Source organism: Micropterus dolomieu, linkage group LG20, assembly GCF_021292245.1.
Source record: "Micropterus dolomieu isolate WLL.071019.BEF.003 ecotype Adirondacks linkage group LG20, ASM2129224v1, whole genome shotgun sequence".
NCBI classification, from domain to species: Eukaryota; Metazoa; Chordata; class Actinopteri; order Centrarchiformes; family Centrarchidae; genus Micropterus; species Micropterus dolomieu.
The window spans coordinates 1183941-1197110 of NC_060169.1; the positions used below are offsets into that span (position 1 = coordinate 1183941).

The following is a 13170-nucleotide window of genomic DNA, read 5'->3' on the forward strand; positions in this document are numbered from 1 at the left end:
ACTAGGAACTGAGCATGTGCAACTCCCAACAAAGATCATTTAGAGACAAGATGTATCACTCCATAGCTAAAACGAAGCCTTCAACACAGGGTGGAAAGAGGAGCTGCAGCAATGTGCAGTATGACAAATATATAACCATGTAAACCTGCTCTGGTACAACCTCTAAATAAGATGAGGAACCTAAACATGAGCAGAATACATCTTTAAAGGTTAAGTCAACACAATGAAAAACAAAGTCACAAATTATTTTTAGGAGATGGAGAGGATTTAAAATGTTTAAATAGTGAAATATATTGTATAGAATCTATAGATTGTCCTCTTTTATGAACTTTCTGTCTTTTTAAGCTTTATGAAATCTGGTTTCTTTAAGTTTTCAACCTGTAAACCAATGATCTTTTTATCTCGCTGTTGTTAAACATACATACAAGATATCCATGCAACAATCCATAGTCTTGCTTTCCTTCTATTTTTGCATTCGGTGTAATGCCATTTATATTTGTACTTACTTTGCATGCTATCTTTATTTTCATTTGTTTGTTTTGGAGAAAGGTGTTTTTATAGTGAATGCGTGTGTCTCTTGGGGTTTTCAATCTGCACAGCGGTTGTTATTTTCTCTGTTCTTTTCATGTTTTATTAATTTTTCTGTGTGCAAATGAATCAACTCTGGACACCTGAGGCTGTGACTGTAAATGAGATTTACACTACTGAATCTTATTTTACCATTCCAGCAGGAGAATCTTTGATATGTCTGTAAATGGAGAAGCTTGTAAATTTTATAAAGAAGGCAAGTAGCATTTCTGTTAATTTAGTACCAATACTTAACATTTTGACAGACAAAGCACCTCTGAGGCAACATTTAGACCACTGCTGGATGCCAAAACTCTCTCCTGAAACCAGATTAATGTAAACCTCTGAACAATTACTGCTTTTGATTGATCATTTGAGAAAAATGTGATTGAACAATTCAAACCTGCATCACATCTACAGTGAACAGAGCTAATGACCAACATCTTATTTGTTAAAAGGCCAGTATGAAGTTCCACTGTGGGGTGAACTCACAGACTCGACACCTCTGTTGCCTTGAACGAGACTCATTGTATGTGAGTCCGCCTGATGCTGCAAACAACAGATATTTGACTGAAAGTATGCGGTCCAGCCGGGGAGCTGTCTCTCTGATAATCTGAGGATGATGTGAAGCCAGGGTCTTGTTGTGTGAAGTTTTAAAGCCTTAAAGTTCATGATGAACGGCTCAGCAGCTGTTTGTTGTCCTCTCTCACGTGTGGCTGCGCGCAGCTGATAGCTACTACGTAGGCATGTTACAGGTAACGGAGGGAGGGGAATAACAGCGAGCTCATCACATGCAAACATTGTTCACGAGTCCCGCACCTCAAGTCCCAGTCGAGTCTGAAGTCACTGTGTTTGCGACTTAAGTCTGACTCGAGTCCGAGTCTTAAACTCGAGTCCCCATCTCTGCCAGGACCTCATCTGCTCATTAATTTGATCCATGATTCATTGAGTGTTAAACAGTGAACAAGCTATAGATAATTACAGATGGGTGACAAATTAAAGAACAAAAACAAAGTGTAAGATGTTCCATCTCCAGGAGCTTCAGTGTATGAATTTATTAGTTAATGAAAAAATGATTCACTTGGATAATTTTATGGTGTTTTCTATTAAGACAATGCTGTGTTACATTTTATCAAGTAAATATCACACAAAACCATCAAGATGTGAAATCCACTTGTCAACATACAGGCGTGTGGCAGTCTCTGAACTCTACTGGAGGGATGAACACCATTCGTTGAAAAGATATTCCCTCTTTTGTTGTTTTGGTGACGGCGGTGGAGAGCGCTGTCTAACACGCCGCTCCATAAATCTCCCACAGATGGGTTGAGATGTGGTGACTGTGAGCCCTGGAAACAGCTGCACTTATGTTTCACCACACTTTAGTCAGAGTATGTATCAATATTAGAGACTGATAGTACTGATGCACTAGATTACAGATAGACTGTATCACTGCTGGACATTATGTCTGCAGGTAAGCATAAAGAAATAGTATTACTTAAATGCAGATCATGTGTTTGGGGTTATTTAGAAATAGTGTTGCCTCTTTCTGGTTTTCCAGTATTATTCAGCTTTGCACAACCTTTGTCACACATCGTTTTTACAACTATTTAATAATCATTCTGTGAGCCCTCCTGCATTGAAATGTCTGCATTTTCTTCATGCTTTTTTCTATTAATTTGTGTACATGACCTCAACCAAAACAAAAGCCACTACTTTTATTTCAACATTCTTCTGCTAGGCTACTGCCATTTCCACATCGACTATTTCTTTTACAGCCACTTGAATTACACCGGGCTTATTGCTCTGTTGGCTCCACTGTGCAGTTGTGCAGTGCGCTCTGTCCCTCATGGGAGACAGAAAGAGAAGCAGAGAGGGGAGGCGTGTTAGGGGCGGGATAAGGGGAGGCATGTGTGTTAGCGGAGGGGCTCGTGCTGGATTACCGGGGAGGCGGCGGTGCTGGAAGGTGTGTGCGGGATCATGTGCGCTGCGCGCGGCAGCTCTTCTCCGCGGGGTCGCTGTCCATGGTGCTGAAAGGGAAACTCGGGGTCTAAAACGTCCTGTGCTATGCACGAGCCGTGACGCTAAGTCGGAGTAGCAAAGGAGTAAAAATGAAGTCGATCATCAATGCCTTAAAAAAGGAAGGTAAGCTGCTTTCTCTTCTTGAGTACTTTTCAGTTCGGCGCTCCCGTTTGGAGTTCGCGCAATACTTTGACTGTCAACTTCAGCTGAATGTGGAGCAATTTTCTTTGCTTTATTAAGAAAAGTACTGATGCGTTCCTTATCTCTTTATTAAAAGTGCCCAGCATCATTCGAGGTATTTTTACCGTCCCTATTAGGGTGTAGGTAGGTCGGCGCGTATTTAGGTTTCAAGAATAATCTTCTTTTCTTTTTTTTTTTCTTCAAACGAAAAAGAGGAGACAGCACCGGCATTGGACAAGTTTTTAGGTCACAGAGAGAGATGAAAAATTGGACTCCAAGGTGGAGAAAACCCCCACAGTCATGACTAGGTGCTGTTCCCCCTCACCCAAACAGAACCTAAACAGCCTATCCATCTGTCTGTGTGTGAAACCATGTTGGTGGCTTTGATTCATCCGCTGCTATTTTCTCAATGGAGACGGAGAATCTGAAGCAACGGGCTGTGTCGCCTATAGGCGGGAAAAGGGGTGCCAACAATCTGGATTCTGTCGGGATATATATAGCTTACATTTATATAGTTGACAGCGTTTTATGTACACCGGTCATTATTATTATTATTATTATTATTATTATAGGCCTAGTCTGTGCGCGTGTGTGTGTTTGTGTGTCATCCTGGCAAAATGTGGTCCTGGACACACCTACTGTAGCGGGATCCACCACAGAAGCAGGTTTGAGTACTTTGCCAGGTGTTTATGTCTGCACAGATTTTGTGCAACGGTGCAAGACGCAGTAACGAAACTTTGCGCGTTAAGTGTGCAGCTGAGATCAAAATGAAATGTGGTCCGACATATGATTATGGAAAACGCATCTAGTACTGACTACTGCTCATGGGTCCTCTTGGCTGTTGTGATCCCATAGCAAGATGGTCTAGTTAATATTCATGTTTAATTTAATCTAATTAATGAAACACTCATTAGAACTATCATGAAGAATTTTATGGATTAATCGAGCTGCTGTATTGGTTCCATTTGATGAGCTGTGCTAAACTGAGTGAACTGTTTGTCTGTGTGCAGATGTTGCAGGTTTGTACCAAGGTGCAATAGGCAAAGAAGACATGATGTCAATAAAGCCTCTATTGGCAGAATGTAAAATCTAGCTAGTAAAGACAAATTGATCTCTTGAAGCTTTTTAATGGTGGAAGGATCCAACACAGTGACTGAAGGGTTTTGCCCCAGATGACAAAAACCTGCAGGTGAAATAAACTGCATGTTTTCCCCATGTGAGGATTGTCAGTGCTAGAAGAAGAAGAAGAATCACTAACTGTTCAGCTAAATTCCATGACAGTGTAACAATAAAAAAATCTCTGAAATCTTTCCCTCATTCGGTATTTTCTTACATGAAAAACACGATAGAAACTATAAATAATCTGTAAATTGACATTCCGGAAACTTATGAATCATCACCGTTTTGCGTCACCACTGACAGTGATAGTTTCACATAACTGTAATTTACCCATCTGTTATGTCATAGGCGCAGGCAAAGCATTGCATTGTGGGAGTTTTATAAAATGTAAGGAATTCACTGTGGCCACTTTGGGTTGTGACTGATCAATTGTTGGAATTCTACTGTGGACCTAATGAAGGACACACATTTTAAATTCATAATTCAGGAACTCACCTGATAAAAGCTTTCAAATAGGGAATCAGAGGAGATGGCTTCCAGGCTTCAAGAACATGCTTTCACAAACATCCAAAACACATTAGAACAGTTATTTGTCTCAGCGGCTGTCAAACACAGAAGAAAAGGCAATGTAATCAACTTGGTATAGAGAATTTAACATCTCCTGCCCCTGGCTGTTATGAAGGCAGCACAGTGTGAAGGATTTCATTTAGTGCAGCTTCAGAGGTGCTGTAGAATGGAAAACTGTATTTCCCTTGGCATAGTTGAATAAAATTTCCATTGTTTCCTCCTTCATATGTAAATGTCAAACATCCAAAATACCCCCCAACATCGGGATGTTTGCGCCCCCAAAGATCCGGTTAGACGAGTTCACAGAGCAGGGGATTGTTCAGTGTCCCACAGAAAGTGCTTTTTACGATTATGAAGTAAAGGTAAATATTTTCCGGTTTTCCCACTGATGTCCTCTGGCTGCTCTGCCTCAACTGTGATTTATGAAGTTTCCTGATGGACAGATAGCTTTACTCGTTGCTAACCGCTAGCCATTGCTAACAGTAGCTCCTGGCATTAGATGGAACCAGCGGTCCAAAGCTGCTGTACTAATGTAAGAGGTGAGAGGTAAACACCAACACACCCCCGGAGCAGGGAAGCTGGCCGATCAGAAGCCAGTGTGCTTTCAGAGAGGAGGTGCGTTGTTCACATTCTTAATTATTTTATACATGTTTGTTATTTTGACATCACATGTGTCGGTCGGAGAAATAATACTATGATTGCGTTACATTTTTATAGCGCTTTATGATAGATACTCAAAGCGCTTCGGGGGTGGGGACTCACCTCAACCACTACCAATGTGTAGCACCCACCTGGGTGATGCATGGCAGCCATTTGCGCCAGAACACGCTCACCACACATCAGCTGGAGGTGGAGAGGGAGGGAAACACAGAGCCAATTACACCTTGGTTCAGAACCTCTGTGTCCCACAACACAGCGTCCCCGGCACTGTACTGGGGAAAGGGATCTTATTATTAGGACCAGAGGGAAGATTGCCCCCCTGCTGGCCCACCAACACCTCTCTCTTTTCCAAGGCGGTCTCCTTTCCAGGTACTACTCAAGACCCACGCCTGCTTAGCTTTTGTCATTCAGCAGAAGCAGTGTACATGTTTGTGTGGCTGCTGACTGCAATAATTGTAAATGATAAAATGTTCCTAAAATTCCACGCAAACTCCGATGTGACATTAGAGAATAGCTATTGTTTCACATTCCACTTTATCTGGTTTCAGTTCAGAGCTGCAGCTCAGCTGAAGTCAACCTGACCCTCTCCTCTCTCCCTGGGGAGTTTGCCCTCCATTCACTATCTCTTCCAAATTTAGAGTTTTTTGCTCCATTTCTTTCCCATTTCTATGTGGATTGCAGCATAAATGAGCAAAGCAAGGGGTTGAACTTGTGGCCTAGAGGTTAATGTGCGGTCCATGTACCACAGCATCCACAGTCTGGCCAGGGACCTTTGTTGCATGTTCCCTGTGTTTCTCCTGCCTTTCTCAGTATCTCTCCACTGTCCCTTTCTAATAAAGGGATAAAATACTGAAAAAAAGTGTTGTCTGTGTCCTTCAGAATGCACTCCTCAGCTGCCAGAACAAGAAAATTGTTATGTGTGAGGCGTCTAGTCTTTGTAGGTTAAGGAAAATGTAAACTTTGGTAATTTAATTTCTGATCAAATATGTTGCTGATATTTTTCTTCTAGATTTTTCTGAAAAGAGCTTCACGTTATTTATTGTGTCCATATGACACACCTGAGCACTACAGGATTCATTCTGTGGCCATGACATTATCTGCCACTCTGCCATTCTGGATTGGCTGGTTACATTACACTGAAATGCAGAATGGAGTGAAGGTGTGTCCTTAAAATGAAAACATTGGTTACAGTATAAATATACCAATTTTTTAAACTCAGTTTTACTTTATGATCAGCACACATGGTATTGGCACAAACTGGACTATTGAAATACACACAGCATTTAAACTGTCTTCCTGTAACAGTTCAGTGTATTAGCATAATGTCAACATCATCATTTAGCTTGGCTGAGTGCTTCCAGACTCACTGACCTCTGACCACAGGCGGTGTTTGAAGAGAATTTAATGGTATGGATTCTACTGATTGCTTTTCCAACTGTTATATAAGATGCTCTGTTTATTCTGACTCCCCATTTTACTGGATAATTAATTTGCAGGAGCGATTGTGCGCAAGAGCTTCAGAGAAAGAAACAGCAAGTCATGCCTGCATGTGTGTGAGTGAGTGTTCGGCTGAAGTTAAAACTTGCCCCGCCAGCTTGGAGGCCACACGCACCTCAGGGATTCACACAAGATAGCCTGGTAGCTCCTAAATGTGCTAGCTCATTAGATGTTAGCACCTCTTCTCTTCATCAACACGTCAGCTGTAGACACAGAGAGAGAGAAAGGTCTGAGATATTAGTCTGGGAAAGTGATAATGACTCAGTGAATCCCTTTTCAGATGTTCAGACTGCCAGGAAGCGAACAGCAGTAAACTGCCCCACATCTAACAGGCAACCACGTTAGCCTGGTACCATGATCATCTCATAATCAGGAGGTGCTTATTGGAATGGCTGCAGGCCCAGTGCTGCTCTCCTTGCACTGTTGTAACTTTGAGGAGAGCTGCTGATGCTCTTGCAGTGTAATGGAGGAATGTATCCATGGGGAAATCAAGGCCAACCTCCACTAGTGGTTCAGTCTGACAGAACAGTGCAGGCAGAGGGGGCCAGAGAAGCTCGACTCTGCTCATGTAATCCTGGTAATCATGCTAATGATGGTCAGAAAAAGAGCAGCGTGGAGCATGGTGGCGTGGCCAATCACCAATCTCAGTTTAATATTCACGTGTGTCTGAGCTGCTGTATATGTGTATGGGAGGGAACCAAAATAGATTTTAGCTGTCTACTGTTGGAGTGGGACCCCCACAGGGAGAGCTTAGATTTTGATGTATTGATAAGACGAAAATGACACGACATGTCCAAAAACAGCACCGAAGGGGCACGACGGGGGTCGATAGATAGATAGATAGATGGATGGATAGACGTGCATGTGTGTGCATAGTCTCCTAGCAAGTCTGACGTAACTGACACAAAAAATAGCACATCAGAATGAAAAGGTAAGCTGTTTATACATCATCTTCTTCTCCTTCCCTGTGGTGTAAAATGCTGATATGCACTTTGTTTCCAGCACATCACACTGATTTCTTAAACTGGGATTATACATGACGCAAACGGTTAATGCACTCCCACTTTAGATTCCTTTTGACTGTTTTTTTATCTATAATAATTACACTTTTAATGTAGTGTATGTGATGGGGCTGTATTGTTATCTTATATTTCCCAGAATGGCTATGTTTAAATTCGTTCATTCCCTTTTTGATATGGAGAGATGTCGAGCGACACACTGACTTGCTTTCAACTTTTCACATGACTGAGGAGACCGCTGCCATGCAGTCACAACTGTTACGTTCTTTCATTCACTGTGATAGAGAGTGGTGTTTACAGTGGAGGTTACTTTGCTAGTTGTGTGTTCCTAAATAGGAGAACATTATAGATCCGCATGATTGTCTTTACAATCAATAATCTTCACCGGCAACAGAAACCTGTGGGAGAAAACACAAGCTGACCAATCACAGTCTTTGTGGTCTCCACTTTGAACTGGTGTGTGTTAAATGGAGACAAATGCAGATCTGTTCCCATGAATGAGGCTTCAGTGTGGTCAATATGTGTACTAATTAAAGTGTGACCAATTGCTCCTAAGAATCGGCATCATCACTCACTGTGTGAGTATACAGTGAATACTGTACGCTTTAAAATATACTGTTTGTCCATCACAGATGCAAATATAGGATTGTGTTACACATCTGCTTTTCAGATACAGTTTAATAAAGAAATGAATGATTAGAAGTAGTGATCATAATGTATGTGTGCCAAAAAGTAAAACCGAATAGTGGGTTGACTTCAGTTCATATTCAATTCAAACATTCAGTGTCTGTGGAGGGTGGTGGGGCAGACTGGTAGAGATTCAATGTTTTGCCCGAAGAGACTTCAGCAGCACAAATGAAGTCAATAAAACAGCGCTGAAATCAGGTGGGAAGTTGTCTTAGTAATAGGGTAACTCAAAGAGAACGGTCTTTTTAAGCATTGACGACATCTCAAAAACAACAGCAGCATCAACACTGAACAGCAGTGAAAAGCAGCAGTTACTTTTCAACTGAGGTTGGAGACGGCGCCAAATCTAGATCGGGGTCAGTAATATAATGTTTTTGTTGTTGGCTTGCCATTATCACATGTGGAGACCTGTAGCTTAATCTTTTCTTCCAGAGGATGACACGGTCCTGGATTGTAGAACTTTTGCCAACTCAGACTGATTGAAAATATTAAAAAAATAAAAAAGTCACTCTTATTACAAATGCTGACAGAATGCACCCTAGTTTCCATCCGGGGTTTAATTCAGTTGGATCTGTAAAGGCCACGTTTAAAAAGGATGTGTAATATGGTGGTGCTTGTCCTAAAAGTGATTTGAAGATCAATAACAAAATCCCACGATGTATTCCAACAGATTTTAAAACAGATGTTTGTGTGCTCAACTATTTTTTTTTTATCTGCACACCTGCTGTTACAGGTGTGCTGGTGAAGACTCCAGCTCCCTGTGACCCTGCACAAGAGAAGCAGGTGTAGATAACAGAAACATACTGCAGTACTCCAGTGATGATTCTTATCGTTGGGATTCTTTGAGTATTTCGTTACTGGAGCCAGCTTGGGCTATAACCATGTATTAGTGGTGCAGCAACAGAAGTCTAACAGGCACTGCCATACTGCAATTACAGTGCTAATGCTGTAAAGTCCAATTACTGGCTTTGAATTCTGTGAACACAGCTGCACCAAAGTTACACGTTTACCCTGGGTCCAGTCACGTTGACAGATGGTGTATTTGTTGTTAGAAAAAGTAACAAATTATTGTGTAACTTTGATCCAAGGACATTTTCTTCAGGAGAGTTCAGGGTTACTGGCCCTTTCTCTTCACTCAAGTACAGCATCACACACAGGGTGGTCCTCTGCTGTGGAAGTCTCTGTAGTGGTGTCTTCAGAGATGTAGAGGAAGTGTTCTCATGTAAAGACTCACGGACAGAGAATACTGTCTAATGCTGGTACCAGATTGTGTCTAATTTTGTAGAATTTAAATAACTGTAGAACGACGAGATACCATTTTCAGTTTGTGTCTGATCAGCAATATTCCCAATATAAAGCATAACATGTCTCATGACCAAAGGTCAAGGCCAAACTATAAAAACAGACTTTTACACTGTTGGAATAAAATGGTGAAATCTATTTTTCAGAAAGAAAATCCTTGTTGTGAATGTTTTACTTGATACTTTACTTGGTCAGTTGTGCATAAAAATAGCATTTTAATAGAGTTAAAGTTAAGATTACATTGAAATCACAATTAGTTTTCTTGCAACACATGCGTATGTGTAGTTAGTTGCATGTATTTGAGTAGGAACTTCCATTTGTACAGTATGTTTTTATCTGCGAGTTACTTTTGTTTTTGAAATCATCTCTTAATAAACTGATTCTTAAACTCTTTTCAGCAGTTTCACTTAGATTCCTTCAGTGCTTCAACTCAAGCTACATCTTCAGTTTGTTTAAATGCTTCTATTAGGATCACATCCATCAATCAACCTTTATAAATTTGTCTTGTTTCAAATGTGGTAACTCAAAAAGCAAAATGTAAATTTTGTAAACAAAATGAAGCCCATTTCTCAAATGTTTTGGAAACTGACAATAGCTTACGGTACTAACTTTATAAGTGATGATTGTATGTCCTCAGTGTACATTATGTCCTATCAGTCAAAAAATCCACTAACAGTTGGACTATCAGAAACGAGCAAAGGTAGCTTACTGAAGCATTTAATTTTAAAATTAAAAGTTTAATAAAAATGTTATTCCTTCTCCTTCATTCCTCTGCAGTGCCTTTCCGCGAGGCTCCAGCCTACTCCAAACGCCGCCGGGGTCTGTCTTCTGGCAACGGCAGCGGAAACGATCAGTCCCCGTCCTCGTTATCAGCGCCACGGGTCCTCCTGCGCTCCAACAGCGACAACAACCTAACAGTCGGTCAATACCAGCAGCAGCACGGTTCTCCTGGAAACTGGGCCCCCCATCTGCAGCAGCACCAACAAGCCCAGCCCCACCTGCACAGGGCCCCCCAGCAGGGTCACTCGCAGCCTGGCTCCTCAGCATTGCATCGCAGCCTGTCACCCCAGCTGCTCCAGCAGATGCCCAGCGGCAGCCCCAATGGCAACGTGGTGGTCCGGACCATGGGGAGGGGGGCAAGGAGCCGGTCGCCCTCCCTCAGCCGGCTGGGGGAGGAGGCACGACGGGCTCTACCTTCACAGCGCCAGCCAAGGTGAGCCTCTGCAAAACGCCGGAGAGTGGAGATCTGTGATGTGTGTGTGTGTGTGTGTGAGTACGTCAGAAGGAAGGCGTGACAGTCTTAGATACACACTCACCCCGCACAGAGGAGTTTTATTCTCTTTTTTCTTTTAACAAGATCCAGGCTCACTAACCTGGAGGTCAGAGGTGAACATATGACTCACACATGTCACTACTTTGCTGTCGTGTTGCAGCACAGCTGTGATCTAGTCAGCGCCTGCTATTTGCTGTTGCCAATAAGATGTCATCACTTTTTCACCTGCATGTCCAGAGAAATTCTGGTCTGGAGAAAATCAAGAGATTAATAATAGTACACCATAGAGAAGATTTCCTTCAGACCTCTGTATGTTTGACAAGATGGAGATCAAGTATGATTATGATTAAGGGTAAGTGTCCTTAGAGCCTCCGTTTACCCGAATTACAAAAAGCATTTCACCTCTAGCAGTTTTGGTCTTGTTTGTTCAGGTTTTGAGCTATCTGTCTCGCAGAACCGTACCGACGAATCTCAGTTCTAACCCACAGCGTGTGTGTGTGTGTGTGCGCGTACACAGATTTATAGTAACCAGGTTACTACAGTGCATGAAGCTCTCACTGGTTTCCTCTGATCAACCTGGATTCTTAAAGGGTAACAGCACCAGTAGGTGTTGGAGAGCTCTACTGCTTATGTTTTAAAAGTAGTGTGGAGCCTTTAGTGTCTCCAGAGGGAGCTGAGTGAGGTCTGATAAATGTCCTCAAGTGATGTCCCTTGAGTGTGCGATGGTCAACAGTGATTATGATAACATTTAATTGTCTAACGGGAGTCCAACAATGTGGCAAGAGTGCAATGCTAAATCGCTACAGTACTCTACAGTGTCCCATGTAAATGAACTGAACTAAGTACAAAATCTAACAAATCTTTCTAGAAACAGTTTCCCCATTAGTATGCTCTTGTTTAAAGTGGTCACATTGTACTTTTCGGCTTTTTCCCTCTCCTTTATTGAGTTATATTTCCTTTTTGTGCATGTAACAGGTTTGCAAAGTGAAAAAGTCCAGCCCAAAGGGAGTTCCCATCTCCCGTGGAAACACTGCTCTGAACTGCCCAAAATCAGCTTGATTGTAGTCCAGCCTTTAATTCGTTAACAAGTTGTTTCACGTTGTAACACACGTCATAATGCTCACCTAGCGGCTAGTCAGGCACGCCCTCAAAAACACCAGTGGAGAAACACACGTCCACCCGCTGCTTCCCCTCACGCCCACTTTCCCTTCCAAACACTAGCAACCCTCCAGGCAGTCAGTGGACATAAAGGTGTTACGGTGATGTAGAGACAGAGCTCAGTTAAAACGTTACATATGAAAGCTCACTGTGTTACAGAATAATAACTCACCCACTCTGAAACTCTTGCTCCAGTCTAGGTTGCGAAGCTGGTACGGGAGCATGTACGACTGATCCGAAGCCGTGTTTACAAGGCTTGTCAGGATCCACCCTACTCTGCTTCTGATTGGCTAGTAGTCGTTAATTAGGAACTATGCATGTGCAACTCCAAACAACGATCTTGTAGAAGTGAGATGTATCATGTAGGACAAAAATATGGTGTTTTTTGAAAATGAAAACATGTAAACCTGTTCTGGTACAACCCCTAAATACAATTATGAACCTGAAAATGAGCAGAATATGACCTCTTTAATGTAGTTTTTTAATACTGTGATGACCACAAACTATGTTCCATTAACTTCTATTTAATTTGGTTTGTAGACAGATACTGTATCTCAAAACCTGCTCAAATAAAACTTAAAACACTCTGCATGATGAGAAAAATGTTTGGTTTTTGTTTGTATGTTTTGTTTTTTAAATTTGGGTGAACACTTCAAGAATGGGCTGTGAGTTGTGTCTCCTCAGAGGTCTGGCAGCAAACAGTAAGTCTTCATTTACAGTATATACAGTATACAGTACATCCTATACCACCATCCCCCATGCAATATGATGCATGACTGGTTCCTTTGGGAAACGTGCCATCAAAAGTCCTGGCTTCCTACAGTAGCTACGGCAACCGTTGCTATGGTTGGCTGCAGACACTTGAAAATGTGTGCGAATTTGTACGTGTGCTTCATATGCCTGTTTTAGGAATGCTCATTCTAACTTTAGGTGTGTGTGTGTGTGTGTGTGACTCCACCTCCACCTGACAAAGTTCATTCAGAAATGCCACCATGTGTGTCTGTGCTCTGTCTGTGGTGTGTGCAAGGGCAACTGATCGGTGGAGGATTTAAGTGTGACGGACGTTTATCTTGGAGCGATGTAACTGTCAATCCCGATTAAGACACATGCCCTCTGGCCTCT

At 42.1% G+C, this 13170-nt stretch overlaps 1 protein-coding gene across 6 annotated transcripts in view; it reads left to right on the forward strand.

The window, feature by feature from the left end:
- The window catches only part of LOC123958919 (SH3 and multiple ankyrin repeat domains protein 2-like), a 221894-nt gene that overhangs the window by 131435 nt on the left and 77289 nt on the right, over positions 1–13170 (forward strand). For all 6 annotated transcript variants that reach the window (XM_046032667.1, XM_046032666.1, XM_046032668.1 and 3 more), the window contains one exon: positions 10395–10830. In XM_046032667.1, coding sequence (XP_045888623.1) covers positions 10395–10830 — 436 coding nt within the window. The remainder of the gene's footprint in view (positions 1–10394; positions 10831–13170) is intronic.